This window comes from Aotus nancymaae, unplaced genomic scaffold (assembly GCF_030222135.1).
Source record: "Aotus nancymaae isolate 86718 unplaced genomic scaffold, 86718_ANA_hifiasm-v0.15.2.pri h1tg000011l, whole genome shotgun sequence".
NCBI classification, from domain to species: Eukaryota; Metazoa; Chordata; class Mammalia; order Primates; family Aotidae; genus Aotus; species Aotus nancymaae.
In genome coordinates this window covers 29,361,665-29,380,999 of record NW_026988422.1, presented here as the reverse complement: position 1 = coordinate 29,380,999, position 19,335 = coordinate 29,361,665, and the positions used below count along the sequence as shown (strand labels likewise).

At 43.1% G+C, this 19,335-nt stretch overlaps 1 protein-coding gene across 1 annotated transcript; it reads right to left on the bottom strand.

The window, feature by feature from the left end:
• Positions 1-15,381: 15,381 nt before the first annotated feature.
• Positions 15,382-17,712, bottom strand: LOC105727975 (mast cell protease 4-like). Its single transcript, XM_012468194.3, is given in 5 exon segments — positions 15,382-15,534; positions 15,916-16,170; positions 16,377-16,512; positions 16,949-17,099; positions 17,658-17,712. Coding segments are annotated over 5 exon segments (750 nt in total).
• Between the last annotated feature and the right edge of the window lie 1,623 nt (positions 17,713-19,335).

The following is a 19,335-nucleotide window of genomic DNA, read 5'->3' as shown; positions in this document are numbered from 1 at the left end:
AGGTTGAGTCGAGTCTTGATTCAAAGTTAATAGGACAGAAAGTTTGGGCCTAATGTAGAAGCACTGGCATTTGAATAATGGCAGTGATTCCTTAGTCACTATAATGCAGAGAGATCATTTCTTCTCTGAGTTTCCAAAGCATGTATTAGCTGTGCTATTATTCACTTTGACATTTAAGGTGTGAACTTTCTTTGTGGTTAGATGGGGTGAGCTTGAATCCTGGTTCTGCCTCTTAGCTGTGTGTCTGAACTTAGGAAAATTTTTAAAGTTCTCAGCCTTAGTTACTGCATCCATAAAATATGAAGAATGATACAGTACAAGGCTTTTGAGAACTAAATATGGTACTCAATGTGAAATGCCACATGACTGGTTCTTAATAAATGTTGGTTTTGTTCCTTTGTGTTTTACCTTATGCTGCCATATCACCACTTGATGGATAATTGATAGGTGTGGCCTCATTGGATATATATATATATATATCAAATATATATATATATGTATTTGATAAAAGAATAAATCATATACTTCCTCTAAATTCTCCTAAACACATTACAGACTAACATCAGTTATAGACTTTGGTTATTCCATGCTTTGCCTGTAACATCTTTTTTCTGTTCATTCATGTGCTACCAGGCTGTTTCTTATTCTTTGAGTAATGACTGTGTCTGTCTTGATTGAGCATGTGTATGTTTTAACCCTTGAGTTGGCAAGTATAAAACACCTGGAAACTTTCGTAAATGTTGCATTCTCTTGTAAAGAACTCCTGTGAGTCAGAGACAGCTGATGGCATGGGCTCAGAGTGAGCAGTAGTGCAGTGGAGCAGGCAGAGTACATCTTTTATAGTATTGGCAGATTTTTCCTGAAGCAGACTGGAGCTCACTCTGTGTTTGCCCTTGCAGGAAGCTCTACCCGTTTCTATTGTTGATGTTTCTGAATGACCAAGTTTTTCTGAATTTAGGGTTTAAGTTTAACAGCTACTAGCTTACATTAAACATCTATAGAGCAATTTAAGAGAATTACTTTCAAATTGATTTATTTTACTATATTCTTGCCTTTACTCCTAACACAATAGTTCATGTTTGAACTACTGCACTCTGCACATATATTTTTGAGTGGACAGAGTATCCAGGATAATGAGATATGGAGAGATCGTGGAAAATTATTCCCAGTGTTGGGGCAGGAGGAAGATTTCGCAGTGTTGTGTGTCCTTATTTCTTTTCCAGGCTCTTCAGCACAAGCCTAAAAACATTTTGCCTTTTTGGGGGGTTCTTCCTAAGATTTCTCTTTCCATTCACCATTTCTGCAATGTGCTAGTATTAAAGTAGGGAGAGTCTGAGGGTGCCTTTTATCATAAGTTTGGACAAAGCTCTTTTATGTGGACGGTGTCTGCTGTAGTCTCTGAGATACTACTGCTCCCCTTATCTCAGTGTCAGTCAGGCAGGCCTACTCCTTGGGCCATCATCTTCTGTAACATTGTAGCCGTGATGAATTTATCTTTTCTGGGTAGGCTGTGGGGGAGGTCGATAAGGCAACAGTTAATCTTTCCATACCAGGGGTCCATATGATGGTTGTTTACTCTGTGGCTGGTGCCAGTGGTGGAGCTGTTGCCCACAGGTTCAGCCCTGATCCTCGTCATCTTCATTTCTGCTTCCTGTGAGCCAAGCTGTTAGAGTATAATTCCTGGATTGAAAGCATTCTAGATGGTCCTGCAACAGCTTGATATCTCCTTATTGATATTACTGTATTGTGGTATTTCTATATTGTTCTGGGGTCTTAAAGGTTGTCTCATTTGGTCTAGTCATTCTTGGTTGCAAGGAGATTCTTTAGTTTCTTGAAGGGTAGATGCTGCTCAGGATGCAGGTATGGTTTTGGTAAAGCTGATGGGGAAGATAATGTGAAAGGGAAAGTTATGTGAGACTCATGAGACTGGTGGGATCAACAGCATATGTCCATGGCCACAGAGTAGAGTCAACCCTGCAGGGGTCATTTAGCATTTAGGGATTTTTCTTTTTTTTTTTTTTTTTGAGACAGAGTTTCCTCTTGTTACCCAGGCTGGAGTGCAATGGCGTGATCTCGGCTCACCGCAACCTCTGCCTCCTGGGTTCAGGCAATTCCCCTGCCTCAGCCTCCTGAGTAGCTGGGATTACAGGCACGCGCCACCATGCCCAGCTAATTTTTTGTATTTTTTAGTAGAGACGGGGTTTCACCATGTTGGACCAGGATGGTCTCGATCTCTTGACCTCATGATCCACCCACCTCGGCCTCCCAAAGTGCTGGGACATTTAGGGATTTTTCAATGGTGTTTCTTCCCAACCATAGTTGGAAGGAAAGGCAGAGGGAGCAAATCAGGACAACGGACAGCTCCTAGTACTTCACCTTTTTTTTTTCTGGGTAATGCCGGGTTGTTCAAAGAAAATGAATTGGCCTCTGGGGAAGGTAAAGAGGATAGAAATGCAGATCAAGAATGGCAAGATACAGGTGAAGTGGACATGGAGAGATGTATAAATAAACTTGCATATTGATTATGTATTAACAGGGATACCTGTTAGGAAACTCCTCTCTCCCAACCCTTTTCTTCCCCCCGAAACTTGAAGTTCTTTTTCACAATTGCAAACATTCCCTTTAATGATCTATATACTACTAAAGGTGGAGAAATCAATACTTCACTTTCAGTTAATGACTCAGGGTAAGGAGGGGGCACTGGCTGCCCAGGGAATGGGTCAGTGAGCAGTAGAAATGGCAGCCACACAAACAGGCCTTCAATGTGTGTCTTTAAGGAGATTTTTTGGACACACACAGCCAGGACCCCATCACTTAAGGGCATCCCTAAAGGCTGGTGAGGAGCACAGGTTTTCTGTATAATCAGGCTACAGAAAAAAAGGCTTCTCTCTGGTTATGGTCCATGTTAATTTTATTAAAACTGAGAATGATAACATACATACTCAAAAGTGAAAAAAATATTTTTCTTTAAATCAATAATTATAAATTAAACATTCATGGAATCATTACCCAGCTCAAGAAATAGAACACTGGCACTACTCTTCTCACTTAGAGAGTAAATAAATTTATGTTAATAATGTACTTGCTTTTGGCCAGGCGCAGTGGCTCACACTTGTAACCCAGCACTTTGGGAGGCCGAGGCAGATCACTTGAGGTCAGGAGTTCCAGACCAGCCTGGCCAACATGGTGAAACCCTGTCTCTACTAAAAATACAAAAATTAGCCAAGCCTGGTGGCGGGCGCCTGTAATCCCAGCTACCTGGGAGGCTGAGGCAGTAGAATAGCTTCAACCCAGGAGGCGAAGGTTGCAGTGAGCTGAGATCATGCCATTGCACTCCAACCTGGGTTACAGAGTGAGACTCTGTCTCAAGAAGAAAAAAAAAGGACTTGCTTTTTTTTTGGCTTCTCTTTTTAGTCTCACCAACTATGGTAAATCCTTATCTTGCATTTTTTAAAATAAAACAAAAACCAAAACCTGAAGCCTCAAGTCCCACTCTTTGGAGGGATGGGGGAATAGTGGAGCATGTCCAGAGGAGACCCAGGATAGTGTGTGTCACTAAATCTGTGGGTGAGGGAGGAATGGACAGGAGGAGATTTGAGAGGAGAGGATCCAGAGGAGAGCTTGCACCTGTCTTCATGTTTTATGGAGCGGCCATGCAGGGGATAGCACATTCTTGTTCTGGGGAGGCTGGAGTGTATAGTGGCTAGGTATGTTGGATGTATATGAGCAAAAATAACAATCACCTGCCTCATGCTGGCATACATAGCTGCCTGGGTGAGTTCCCCATCACTGGAGCTGGGTCAGGCTGGGTATGTTATAAAGAGGAGCCATGCCCTGAGGGAGAGGTGTGAGTCTTGTCCCAGACGGTGCAGCTATCTCCAGGAATCTGAGCCCAGACCTTCCTTAATCACTGCAGTTCTTGATATTTTTCTCTTTCTGTGTCATGTATCTTTGTTGTCTGAGCTGTTCATTGTATCATTCAAGGAATAAAGAGACCAAAAGTAGAAAGAATTTGAACTTTATAATTAGACAGGCCTGTGTTTGAATCCAGGCTCTCCAATGTGCTATCTGACTGTGCCTCACTGAGCTCAGTTTCCTCATTTGTAGAACGACAGTAAGCTATTGTGAGGCAATTTTTAAATTTTATTTTAACATTATCATATAGCAATAGTGACATATTTTTGATGTACACAGTCTTTGAATTTTAACACGTATATAGGTTTTCCTATAGCCTCCACCACTATCAGGATTCATAACAATGTTACCTCCCCAAGCTCCCCATGATATGCTTTTATAGTTGCAACTGCCCACTCTCAACCCCTGGCAGCCACTGATCTACTACCCATCACTATAGTTTTGTCATTTTGAGCATGCTACATAATTTGAATCCTACAGTGGGTAACTTTTGTTTTTTTGAGTCAAGGTCTTGCTATGTTGCCCAGACTGGTCTTTAACTCCTGGACTCAAGCAATCCTTCTACCTCAGCTTCTGAAGTAGCTGTAACTACAGGTGCACACCATCGCGTCTGGCGACAGTGGGTAACTATTTGAGGCTGTTTCTTGCACTCAACATAGTGTCTTTGAGGTTCAGCCACATTGTTGCATGTATCAGTAGTTTGCTCCTTTTTATTGCTGAATAGTTGTCACAGTCTGTTTCAGCTGCTATAGCAAACTATGTTAGACTGGGCAATTTATAAATGACATTTTTTTTTTTGTAGTTCTAGAAGCTTGGAAGTCTAAGATCAAGGCGCCTGCTGATCTGGTGTCTGGTGAGGGCCAGTTCCTCATAGATGGCACCGTTAGCCTCACATGGCACAAGCTCTCTCAGGCCTCCTTCATCAGGGAACTAATTCTGTCATAAGGCTTCCCCACTCATGCCCTAATCACCTCCTAAAGACCTACCTCTTACTAGTATTGCACTGAAGATAGATTTCATCATATGAATTTTGGGGGGACATGAGCATTCAGACCATAGCAGCAGTATATTCTATTGTATGTTTATATTGCAGTTTTTTAAAAAATCCATTTGTGTGGTGAAAAACAAACATTTCGTTTATTTCCAGTTTTTGGTAGTTATAAATACAGCTGCATAAAAGTGTGTACACAGGTTTTTGTGTGAACTAGAGCTTTCATTTCTGTAAGGCAAACATTTAGGAATAGGGACCTGGGTCCTATAGTACATTTAATTTTGTAGGAAACTGCCATATTATTGTTTAAAGTGGCTGTACTATTTTGCTTTCCCAGCAGCAATATATGATAATTCTAGCTGGGTTGCATCATGCAAATGCTTGGTATTTCAGTACTTTTTTTTTTTTGAGACAGAGTCTTGCTCTGTTGCCCAGGCTAGAGTGCAGTAGTATGATCTTGGCTCACTACAACCTTCACCTCCCAGGCTTAAGCGATTCTCCTGCCTCACCCTCCCATGTAGCTGGGATTACAGGTGCCCGCCACCATGCCTGGCTAATTTTTGTGTTTTTAGTAGAGATGGGATTTCACCATGTTGGCCAGGCAGGTCTTGAACTCCTGATCTCGGGTGATCTGCCTGCCTCAGCTTCCCAAAGTGCTGGGATTACAGGTGTGAGCCACTGTGCCTGGCAGTTGTGGTTTTAATTTGAATTTTCCTAATGGCGAATGAAGTTGAACATCTTTTCATGTGTTTATTTGCCATCCATAAGTCCTCTTTGGTGAAGTGTCTGTGTCTTTTGCCTACTTTTGTCTTAATTGGGTTTTTTTCTTACTGTTGAATGTTGTCAGTACTTTATATATTCTGAATACAAGTCATCTGTCAGATACATGTTTTGCAAACATTTTTTTTTTCAGTCTGTAACTTGTCTTTTCATTCTCCAACAGTTATTTTTCACAGTGCAAAGGTTTTTTAATTTTGTTGAGTCCAAATCATCAATTCTTTCTTTTATGGATTGTAGTTTTAGTACCATGTCTAAGAATTTTTTCCCTACTTGAGTATACAAATATTTTCTTCTATTTTATTCTAAAAGTTTTATTGTTTCACACTTAGATCTGTGATCTATTTTGAGTCAATTTTTACGTTCTCAAGACTTAGATTGGATTTCATTTTTCTTCTTTTTTCATATGGTGTAATGAAAATCAAACAAGGCAATGTAGGTAGAGTAGTAAGTGGAAACTCCAAATATGCTATACAGGGCTGGACCTCAGGGAAGGCAGGAGAGGCACCTTGGACACCTAATCTGAAGAGGTACTTGCTCTCAGGGTCATGCCTGTGTCTCCTTTCAGGACTTTGTCTTTACCTTTTGTCCCTAAGCACTTCTCTTGCCTCACCCTAGTCCTGGCCCTGGTGGCAGATTTTTGCAGGGAACAGCCTTAGAGATGGAGCAACTGATGAGTGGGCTCAGGAGTAGGGGACAGTGGCTTTTGAGTAAAGCTCTGGGCCTGTTATTCTAATTACTTTATATTAAAAAAGAGTTTTTGGAAGCAGGTGGAAACTACAGTCTGTGAATGTGGTTTTACAATCTCTTTACTCATTACAGAGTCACACATTCTTTCCTTGATATGTCAGCATAGCAAAGTTTTTGTGAATTTAAAGCCTACTGAATATAAAACAGTTATTAGAATAAATGGCTATTTTTTAGAAAATCTTAAATAAAAATAAAAAATTAGCCAGGTGTGGTGGCATGTGCCTGTAGTCCCAGCTACTAGCAGGGCTGAGGGAAGAGAATTGCTCAATTGCTCAAACCCAGGAGGTGGAGGTTGCAGTGAGCCGAGACTGTGCCACTGCACGTCAGTCTGGGTGACAGAGCGAGACTGTCTCAAAAAAAAAAAAAAAAAAAAAAATCTGGAGATCCAAGATGGCCGCTTAGGAGGAACTCGGGAATGCAGCTCCGAGAGAAAGCACAGAGGGTGAGTGGACGCCGTATTTCCAGACTGATTTTTACTGCCCACAGACCAGGAGATTCACACGCAGAGAAGCCACACGGGTCGCCAGCGCCACTGGTGCCGCTGGCTTGAACGGCGCAGCCGCTGGGCCGGCACCCTGAGGCAACGGCTCACTGTACAAAGTGAGAGAGTCTGAGTCCCCTATAAGCCAGCAAGGGGAGCTGAAACGGGGAGCCAGGCCAGCGCCACGAATCTCAGAGCCGCGGCTTTAGCCAACGCAGTGGCTCCGGAGGCAGATCAGATAAGACGGTGTCCCCTCTTACCCAGCAAGAAGACCTGAAACACAACTGAAACCGGGACGGTCCAGCTCTGTGGAGGAGGGGTGTTCTCCATAGGCACCCTGCTGTTCCCAGGGCAATCTAACAAGGCAATCCGCCACTACAGAGACTCCGTCACTACAGGGGCGGGCCAACATCGCGGAAGCAGTTCTAACTACACCCAGAAGTTCACACGGAAGCTGGGTGGAGCCCACAGCAGCTTAGCGAAGCCTCTGCAAACTGAGTGTGACTAGGCTGCCACCTTGTGGGCAGGGAAAACAGCAACCGCACAGGGGAACATCATAAAACCGTAAATCCCTGGGACAGAACACCTGGGGGGAAGAGCAGGGGGTTTATGAATTCTGCCACAGCAGACTTAAAATTACCAAAATCAGAAAGACAACAACTACAAAGTCAACAGGTGGATAAATCCACAAAGATGGGAAGAAACCAGCGCAAAAAGGATGAAAACACCCAAAACCAGAACACTTCTCCTCCTACAAGGGATCACAACTCCTCACCAGCAAGGGAACAAGACTGGATGGAGAATGAGAGTGATGAAATGACAGAATCAGCTTTCAGAAAGTGGATAATAAGAAACTTCCGTGAGCTAAAAGAACATGTTCTAACCCAATGCAAAGAAACTAAGAACCTTGAAAAAAGACTTGACGAAATGCTAACAAGAATGGACAACATAGAGAGGAATATGAGCGAATTGATGGAGCTGAAAAACACAACACGAGAACTTCGTGAAGCATGCACAAGTTTCAACAGCCGAATTGACCAAGCAGAAGAAAGGATATCAGAGGTCGAAGATCAACTCAATGAAATAAAACGAGAAGGCAAGATTAGAGAAAACAGGGTAAAAAGAAATGAACAAAGTCAACAAGAAATATGGGACTATGTGAAAAGACCTAATCTACGTTTGATAGGTGTACCTGAATGTGACGAAGAGAATGCATCCAAGCTGGAAAATACTCTTCAGGATATTATCCAGGAAAACTTCCCCAACCTAACAAGGCAGGCCAAGATTCAAGTCCAGGAAATACAGAGAACACCACAAAGATACTCCTCTAGAAGAGCAACCCCAAGACACATAATCATCAGATTCACCAGGGTTGAAATGAAGGAGAAAATACTAAGGGCAGCCAGAGAGAAAGGTCGGGTTACCCACAAAGGGAAGCCCATCAGACTCACTGCAGATCTCTCAGCAGAAACCCTACAGGCCAGAAGAGAGTGGGGGCTGATATTCAACATCCTTAAGGAAAAGAACTTTCAACCCAGAATTTCGTATCCAGCCAAACTAAGCTTCATAAGTGAAGGAAAAATAAAATCCTTTGTGAACAAGCAAGAACTCAGAGAGTTCATCACCACCAGACCAGCTCTACAAGAGATCCTGAAGGAGGCACTACACATAGAAAAGAACAACCAGTACCAGCCACTCCAAAAACACACGAAAAGGTAAAGAGCATCAACACAATGAAGAATCTGCATCAACCAAAGGGCAAAACAGCCACCTAGCACCAAAATGACAGGATCAAATTCACACATAACAATATTAACCCTAAATGTAAACGGACTAAATGCCCCAATCAAAAGACACAGACTGGCAAATTGGATAAAAAGCCAAAACCCATCAGTGTGCTGTATCCAGGAAACACATCTCGCATGCAAGGATACACAAAGGCTCAAAATAAAGGGATGGAGGAAGATTTACCAAGCAAATGGAGAGCAAAAAAAAGCAGGAGTTGCAATTCTCATCTCTGATAAAATAGACTTTAAAGCAACAAAGATCAAAAGAGACAAAGAAGGACATTACATAATGGTAAAAGGATCAATGCAGCAAGAAGAGCTAACGATCCTAAATATATATGCACCTAATACAGGAGCACCCAGATACATAAGGCAAGTTCTTAAAGACTTACAAAGAGACTTAGACTCCCACACAATAATAGTGGGAGACTTCAACACACCATTGTCAATATTAGACAGATCAACGAGACAGAAAATTAATAAGGATATCCAGGACTTGAACTCAGACCTGGAACAAGCAAACCTAATAGACATTTACAGAACTCTCCACCCCAAATCCACAGAATATACATTCTTCTCAGCACCACATCACACCTACTCTAAAATTGACCACATAATTGGAAGTAAATCACTCCTCAGCAAATGCAAAAGAACGGAAACCATAACAAACAGTCTCTCAGACCACAGTGCAATCAAGTTAGAACTCAGAATTCAGAAACCAACCCAGAACCGCACAGCCTCATGGAAAATGAACAACTTTCTCCTGAATGTTGACTGGATAAACACTGAAATGAAGGCAGAAATAAAGACGTTCTTCGAAACCAACGAGAATGAAGACACCACATACCAGAATCTCTGGGACACATTTAAAGCAGTCTCTAGAGGAAAATATATAGCAATAAGTGCCCACATGAGAAGAAAGGAGAGATCTAAAATTGACACCCTATCGTCAAAATTGAAAGAGCTAGAGGAGCAAGATCAAAAAAACTCAAAACCTAGCAGAAGACAAGAAATAACTAAGATCAAAGCAGAATTGAAGGAGATAGAGACACGAAAAACCCTTCAAAAAATCAATAAATCCAGGAGCTGGTTTTTTGAAAAGATCAACAAAATAGACAGACCACTAGCCAGACTAATAAAAAAGAAAAGAGAGAATAACCAAATAGATGCAATAAAAAATGATAAAGGGGATATCACCACAGATGCCACAGAAATTCAAACCATCATCAGAGATTATTACAAACAACTCTATGCACATAAATTAGAAAACCTGGAGGAAATGGATAAATTCCTGGACAGCTGCCTCCTCCCAAGCCTAAACCAGGAAGAAGCCGAAACCCTGAATAGACCAATAACAAGGTCTGAAGTCGAGGCAGCAATTAAGAGCCTACCACCCAAAAAAAGCCCAGGTCCAGATGGGTTCACAGCTGAATTCTACCAGACATACAAAGAGGAACTGATACCATTCATACTGAAACTATTCCAAATAATCCAAAAAGAGGGAATCCTTCCCAAATCATTTTATGAGACCAACATCATCCTAATACCAAAACCTGGCAGAGACTCAACAAGAAAAGAAAACTACAGGCCAATATCCATGATGAACATAGATGCAAAAATCTTCAATAAAATACTGGCAAGCCGATTACAACAGCACATCAAAAAGCTTATCCACCATGATCAAGTAGGATTCATCCCGGGGATGCAAGGCTGGTTCAATATACGCAAGTCTATAAATGTAATTCACCACATAAACAGAACCAAAGACAAAAACCACATGATTATCTCAATCGATGCAGAGAAGGCCTTCGACAAAATTCAACAGCCCTTTATGCTAAAAACCCTCAATAAACTAGGTATCGATGGAACGTATCTCAAAATAATAAAAGCTATTTACGACAAACCAACAGCCAATATCATACTGAATGGGCAAAAACTGGAAGCATTCCCTTTGAAATCTGGCACTAGACAAGGATGCCCTCTCTCACCACTCCTATTCAATATAGTACTGGAAGTTCTAGCCAGAGCAATCAGGCAAGAAAAAGAAATAAAGGGTATTCAATTAGGAAAGGAGGAAGTCAAATTGTCTCTATTTGCAGACGACATGATTGTATATCTAGAAGACCCCCTCATCTCAGCCCAAAAGCTCCTGAAACTGATAAGCAACGTCAGCAAAGTCTCAGGATACAAAATCAATGTGCAAAAATCACAAGCATTCCTATACACCAATAACAGACTTAAAGAGAGCCAAATCAAGAACGAACTGCCATTCACAATTGCTACAAAGAGAATAAAATACCTAGGAATACAACTAACAAGGAACGTAAAGGACCTCTTCAAGGAGAACTACAAATCACTGCTCAACGAAATAAGAGAGGACACAAACAGATGGAGAAACATTCCATGTTCATGGTTAGGAAGAATTAATATCGTGAAAATGGCCATACTGCCCAAAGTAATATACAGATTCAATGCTATCCCCATCAAGCTACCAATGACCTTCTTCACAGAACTGGAAAAAACCACCTTAAACTTCATATGGAACCAAAAGAAAGCCCGCATAGCCAAGTCAATTCTAAGCAAAAAGAACAAAGCAGGAGGCATTACACTACCAGACATCAAACTCTACTACAAGGCTACAGTAATCAAAACAGCATGGTACTGGTACCAAAACAGAGATATAGACCAATGGAACAGAACAGAGGCGTCGGAGGCAACACAACATATCTACAACCACCCGATCTTTGACAAACCTGATAAAAACAAGCAATGGGGAAAGGATTCCCTGTTCAATAAGTGGTGTTGGGAAAACTGGCTAGCCATATGCAGAAAGCAGAAACTGGACCCCTTCCTGACACCTTACACTAAAATTGACTCCAGATGGATTAAAGACTTAAACATAAGACCTAACACCATAAAATCACTAGAAGGAAACCTAGGCAAAACCATTCAGGACATAGGCGTAGGCAAGGACTTCATGACCAAAACACCAAAAGCATTGGCAACAAAAGCCAAAATAGACAAATGGGACCTAATCAAACTCCACAGCTTCTGCACAGCAAAAGAAACAGTCAATAGAGTGAATCGGCAACCAACAGAATGGGAAAAAATTTTTGCAGCCTACCCATCTGACAAAGGGCTGATATCCAGAATTTACAACGAGCTAAAAAAGATTTACAAGAAAAAAACAAACAAGCCCATTCAAAAGTGGGCGAAGGATATGAACAGATACTTTACAAAAGAAGACATACATGAGGCCAACAAGCATATGAAAAAATGCTCATCATCACTGGCCATTAGAGAAATGCAAATCAAAACTACATTGAGATACCATCTCACACCAGTTAGAATGGCAATCATTAAAAAATCTGGAGACAACAGATGCTGGAGAGGATGTGGAGAAATAGGAACACTTTTACACTGTTGGTGGGAGTGTAAATTAGTTCAACCATTGTGGAAAACAGTGTGGCGATTCCTCAAGGACCTAGAAATAGAAATTCCATTTGACCCAGCAATCCCATTACTGGGCATATATCCAAAGGATTATAAATCATTCTACTATAAGGACACATGCACACGAATGTTCATAGCAGCACAGTTTACAATAGCAAAGACCTGGAACCAACCCAAATGCCCATCGATGATAGAATGGACAGGAAAAATGTGGCACATATACACCATGGAATATTATGCAGCCATTAAAAACGAGGAGTTCGCGTCCTTTGTAGGGACATGGATGAACCTGGAAACCATCATTCTCAGCAAACTGACACAAGAACACAAAATCAAACACCACATGTTCTCACTCATAGGCGGGTGTTGAACAAGGAGGACATATGGACACAGGGAGGGGAGCACTATACATGGGGGTCTGTTGTGGGGGAGTGGGGGGGACAGCGGGGGGGTGGGGAATTGGGGAGGGAGAGCATGGGGAGAAATGCCAGATATGGGTGAAGGGGAGGAAGGCAGCAAATCACACTGCCACGTATGCACCTATGCAACAACCTTGCATGTTTTTCACATGTACCCCAAAACCTAAAATGCAATAAAATAAAAAAAAAAAAAAAAAAAAAAAAAAAAAAAAAATCTGCCTCTCCTCCTGTGTTAGTTTCCTAGGTCTACTGTAACAACGAGCCACAAACTACAAAAGAAATTTATTCTCTCACAGTTCTCAGTTTGAAATCAAGATGTCAGGAGGGTTGGTTCCTTCTGAGGTCTGTGGAGAAGGATCTGTTCCAGGTGTTCCTCCCTCTATCTTTGGTAACATCTGGCAATCCTTGGCATTCCTTGACTGGCAGAGGTACCATTCAACCTCTGCCTCTATCCTCACCTGGCCCTCTCCCTGTATGTGCTTCTGTCTCCTCTTTTACAAGGACACCAATCGTATCGATTTAAGTATTCACCCTCTTCCAGTATGACTCATCTTACTGATTTCATGGACAAGAACTCTATTTCCACACTGGCTCACATTTGGAGGCATTGGGAGTTAGGGAGTTATTTCTGAGGACACACACATCTAACAATGTCTTCAGTACCCACACATACCAAGCCATGACTGTGTGAGGATAAATGTTTCCAAGGGAACTGGGGTGTGGGAGATACCATCCCCAGGTTCGCAGGGGAGGGTCTAATATTGGGATCAATTGGAGGAATAGATAGTCTCCTGTTGGACTTTTTGTTAGAGGTCCCCGAAACCGGGAAGGAGGGACTGGTTGTGTCGCATGTCTCTGTGTGTTGCCCTCATTTGTCTAGAGGCACTCTGCCTATGGGTTTGGACAAAGTCCTCTTATTGTGATGGTTCTCCTGCTGACCCTATGATGGTGTGACTTTCTTATCAGCCTTGCTGTCATTCAGGCAGTCCCACTCCTTGGGCCCCATCTCCACATACAATCAACACTGTAGTGATGATGATGCTCTTATCTTTTTTGGGGTGCCTGGGCCACCAACTGCTCTTTCCACATCAGGGGCCCACACGTTGCTTATTTGGTCTGCAGTAGTGGCTGTGCTGGAAGCCCCTGTATTCCAATCTAGCTGTGGGCTCAGCTCAGCTCCCAGCAAGTCTCCACTGGCCCTGCTACTTCTCGTGGGCCAGGCTGGCAGGGTAGCCTGACACCTTGCTCAGTATCTCTAATTCATTGCTTACTGGGAAGGACAGCTGCCCAGGGTATCTGCTGTCCCTTGGACCTGGGAGTAAATACTGGATGGGCTTTAGCTGCAACTCAGTGTGTATTCTGGTCTCCTAAGGAGACACATACGTAGTGTCTCTGCAGTTTGTACTTCACATTTAAAACCCCTATTTAACTACACAGCTAGAAAACAGGAGTTAGAAAAAGAAGAAAAAAATCATCCTTTTAACTACTGTCCACCATAAGTTCTTTTCTTTTTGAGATCTCAGTTTTTTTCTGTTCATATGCTTCTGTTTTGCATGAAGTTTGTAATTAGTGTTGTTTATTATGCTTTCTTTATTTCACTTCTGTATCAATCAGTGGGAAAGGTGGAAGCCCAAATCTGTGGGCTGGCAGGCAGTGAGGATGGTGGAAGTGGTGGGTCCCTGGTCTGGGGCCAGTAGTCACAAGTCCTTGGAATACAGTGATCACAGGGCCATATCTATCTTCTTAGGCCTTCTAGGGACTGTGGTGGAGCCTGCATGGTGGCCTTTATTTGCAGGCTCCAGAGAGTTACCGAGAGTTGATGCCCTGCTTCCCTTGTACTAGGCTGTGTAGATGTAAGTCTACTGATCTCAGCTGAGATGCTGGTGGCTGTGACCGCAGAGTGTTTGCAGGCCACTTGGGGGAGGAAATTATGAAGAACTTGACTTAACTTAGTCATTCTTCTTCTGGACATTATATCATTCCTGAGGAAGGTGATCATTGAGTTTGGGTGTGTCCGATGCAGTTCTGGGGTCAGGCTCACCCTGATGTTCTTGCAGATCCCTCTTCAGGGCTAGAATTGCCCTGCTGTATGTACAGCTCTAGAAAGACCTGATCCCTTCCTTCCCTTGTGACTGCTGCAACGCACAGACTCTTCCCAAGAACTTCTGAGGGCAAATGCTTCTCCGGCTGCACAGTGTTGAGTGGGATGAAAATGGTGGGCAGGTATGTATAAAAGACACAAGGTATCTGCAGTCCAGGCCCAGGGCCATCTCTGAACACAGTGATGGGAAGTGGCTATAGTGCATCTGTGCCCTGAATTGCAGTGGCTAAGGCATGGGAGGAGTAGTGACAGCAGGAGGAGGAAGCAGTGACAGCAGGAGGAGGAAGAAGAGAGAGCAGTGAAGGAAGAAAGGTAACCAGTGCCAATATTACAGGATGTTAAATCCTCTTGAACAGATCAAAATATTTTCTTTGATGATCCATAATCCCATACAATATATAGGGAAGTTGGTAGCCAAGATTATGTCCATGGGCCACCCCAGCATACAGAAAGGGGGACCCCAGGACCTCCCTTCCCCGGCCATGGGTTAGGATGCTGTCTCCCTGTGTGAAGAGAACGTAGGCACACAGAGAGAAAGAAACTCACTTGCTGAAGTCTGCATCTTTATTGAGGCTTATTGGGGGTATAATCATTAGAGACTTGTTTGCCTCTGGGAGCCTTCCTGGGCTTGGGCTGGGGCCAGGATCTTGGGAAACCCAGAGGCTACTCAGGGAGAGCTCTGGCTTTGGGACTCTCCTTCAGGCTGGCTAGGCTTCTGCAGCTGCCTGTAAAACTTTATTAATCCAGGGCAGATATGAGGAGATTCGAGTGAAGACAGCAGGCGGCTTGGCATCTTCACGTCCGTAGGACACAATGCCTTGGGCCACCCCAGCACACAGAAGGGGGCCCCCAGAATCCCCCTGTGGGTTAGAAAAAGCATATCATGAGCCGATGTCATCTTTTCCAGAGTCAGGCCAGGAATCCTTGCTCCTCATGGAGTCACAAGTTAGGGGTTGACGCCTTATTCCTTTTTCTGGCATAGACCCAAAACTCAAGATCCTGTTTCCCTGCACCTTTTTCCTTTCTCTGCTGGACCCGTGTAGGAGACTGGTTGGGAAATTTAGAGGCAGGACATGGGCATGGGAAGATGGAAGCCAGAAGGAGGCTCCCAGTTCACACATCCTAAAACTCGTGAACACAGACACCCATCACTGTACTAGGCACATTCTTGACCACCCTCGCCCCAACCTCAGGAGAATGCTGTCTCCTTGTGTGGGGAGGAAGTGTAGGTCTGTGGTCACCTCGAATGCTGATCTTGTCTTCCTGGGATTGCCCACACAGATTTGCAGTCTATGACTGTAAAACAGAAAGTGGGAGCAGGCCTTGGCATCCATGAGTCTCAGCTTCACCTCTCTCAGAGTATTTGACACTGGCTCTGTCACTCCTGTTTTTCCCCAGCCAGCGATCCGGCACATTCTTCCAGGTTGAACAAACATAGACGGGGTGGGCAGGGGAATTGTCCCCATGGCATGGGTTAGCTTGGCTTTGGTTTGTAGCTGTGAAAAGAGGGAAGGTCCATGGACTGCTAGTCCCAGAGGGAGGAGGAGCGATGTGGGTGGTAGAGGGTTTCTGGGAAAGTCTCCCAAGTTTCTCCCCAACAGGGCGATGATGACATGGGGTCAGAAGAGAACATGAGAAAGGCACAGGCCAGAAGAAGAGGTAAGGAAGGGGGAACTGAGAAGTGCAAGAAAGATAGTGGTACCTGCAGTAACATAATGTCATTGAGTTTGGTAAAAAAGTCGTAATTTGGGTGAGGAAATTGTTTTTTGACTTCTATTTTCTGCCACGTGGATTCTTGCCGTTTCATATCATGAGCTCCCAGAGTGACAGTAATAGTCCTGTTGGTAGGGAAAAGAAAGTCAGGAAAAGGTGCAGGTCTCTTGGAGAAGGGCCTATTCTGAGCAAAGAAACTCCAGGCCCTCGTCTACCACAGTGCAAGGGCATTTGGGGAACTCAGATTTTACATAGGTTAGAAGTTCCTCCCAAGGGTTATAGTTGTTTTGGGAAGCGCAGGGTCATGGCAGACACGTAGGACTGAGGGAGGTTTGTTGGCACCAGGATGACAGGGCAGTGTTGGTCTGTCTGGCGCTGGGCTGACCTGGCCTCTGGAGAGGGAGATGACAAATGAAATGGCAAGTTCTTCCGAATATACACTGCCGACCATCTAGTGGTGAGCAAAAAAGAAGAACCTCTCTTCAGGCCACTTCAAAGTTGTGTGTAACTCTGGTTCCTACAGTTTCTCACATGAAAAATAGCAAGTTAAAGGTGTCTTACCTTCCTTTACAATGAGCAGCTGTCATGACAAATTCCTGACTTATGAGGAACCCACCACAGTTGAAAACATAACCCTGGTCGATGAAGATCTCCAGATGGGCCATATAGGGGCGGAAGTGTGGCTTAGACTCAATGCCACTGATAATCTCCTCTGAAACAGAGAACCCCAAGTCCTCAGATACAGGATTACAGAGCCTTGCAGCAGAGCACTGGGTGAGGAAGATGGATTAAAGCTGAGGGATTCCATCCCAACCTCCTCATCTCTTAGGGAGCTCGGCCTCCCAGGCATCCTTTTATTTGCTTTCCTTATCCCAATCCACCCTGACTGTCCTCATCTTACATTCAAAATGCAACAGCCAGTCTTGATTCTGAGTTGTCATTTCCTTTAGACATTTCCTCATGTCCTTATCCTGCCCTCCTCAATATGAGAAAAGGGCCATGGATAAGAATTGAGGGCATTTTGAGCAAAGTAGGTTAAGGGAAACTTCCAAAGTCAGTCTCTGATTCTTTCTCCACCCTGGTCTTCTTGTCCCTGGGACACTGTCATCAACTGCAGGAAAGAATATGACTCTTCTAGGCAGAGATCTCCCTTTGGAACACTTGCTGAGATATCCTGCAGCATTATTTTAGACTCTTCTCTGACCCAGGTTAACGATTTTGAAATAGGGGCTGAGGAGCTAGAGGACAGGAAGTTGCACCTTAGACTCACAAGCTCCGGCTTCAGGAGGCAAGAGGAAGACCAGCAAAATGAGCCAGGCCTGCATTTTCCCTGTGATACGGCCCATGCTGACCATGATAAGTCCTTCTGTCACTCCCTCACTGACCTCTGCTTTTATAGTCCTAGAAGTAGAAAAAAGGGGAGGACTTGATGCCACAGAAACCACCTGATCACATTTCTGTCTTTCATGCTGACATGGTTATCTTCCTCATTAGAAATTCTCAGGACTCTACTCTCTGGTGGTGTAGAACTTGCTGTCAGTTCCCAAGTCCTAGGCTGAGGCATGGACACTTGTCATTCAGAGCAGCTCTCTAGAAGTAGAATAGTAACACATGGAGAGGGGAGTTTTAGGTGTTGTAGCACCCATTCTAAGCAAGGATTAGCGAACTTTTCTGTAAACAGCCAGGTAGGAAGTATTTTTGACTTTGAGAGCCAAACAGTCTCTGTAGCAACTATTCAACTCTTGCTGTGTGCGCAAAAGCAACTATGGACGATTTGTGAACTCTGGATGTGAACGTCTTTCAGTAAAACTTCATTTACAAAAGGAGGTGGGAGGCTAATTTGACCAGACGATAGTTTTCTAGAACCTGATCTAGGTATCAGCCCTTCTTTCAATTCTAACAATCAGAAGAAAGGAATGTGGTGGTAAGAGGAGGAAGGAAAATGGGAGAATTTATTTTTATTTTTAAATTTTTTCTTTCTATATTTATTTTTACTGAAACATAATTCACATACCATAAAAATCACCCTTTGAAAACATGCAATTCAGTGCCTCTTAGCAAACTCACAAGGTTGTGCAACCATCACCACTATTTAATCTAGAACATTTTCATCACCCCATAAAGAAACCTGTATCCATGAGAAGTCACTCCCATTCTCTACCTCTCCACAGAGGGAGGGTCCATGGAATGCTAGTCCCAGAGAGAGGAGGAGCGATGTGGGTGGTAGAGGGTTTCTGGGACAGGCTCCCAACCCCTGGCAACAAATAATCTATAAATAATCTCCTTTTTGTCTCTATGTATTTTGCCTATTCTGGACATAAATGGAATTATATAATATTTGGCTTATTATGTCTGGGTTCTTTCACCAAAAATAAAGGATGAATTTAGGATGTGTTTGGCACTGCTAGAACTTTACATGTATCTTCTCATTTAATCTTTATTAACAGTCTTTTGGGGTTAGTATTATTATAATATACAATTATGGAGCACTCAATGGAAGTTCAGAATGTCACATAGCAGCTGAGCCAAAATTTAATTTGTCTGGTTCTGAAACTCATACTTTTTCCATTCCACTATTATGAATAACAAGGGTTGTGGGATGAAGAGTTAGCCCAATGAATGGAGAAAAAATAGAATGTATAAAGGAGAACACTTGTGTTCTCTAGAGGGGTTGGGGTTATCCACTTGTGCATTGAGAGTCACAGTTGGTTTGAGAATAAATTGATACCTGCTGCTGTTATTATTTGAAGTTACCCTGGATTCTCATTATTTTATGTGCCGCTGAGGAAGAATAAAAGTGTTCCAAATCGAACAATAATGTGTCATTGATTACTAGGTTCATTTCTGTTGTGAAGAGGTTAAAATGAGAAATATTGTGCATCTTTTAACCCATGACATACGGTAGAGTCCAGATGTATGCTTTATCTCATGCACCCTCAAATCAAGCC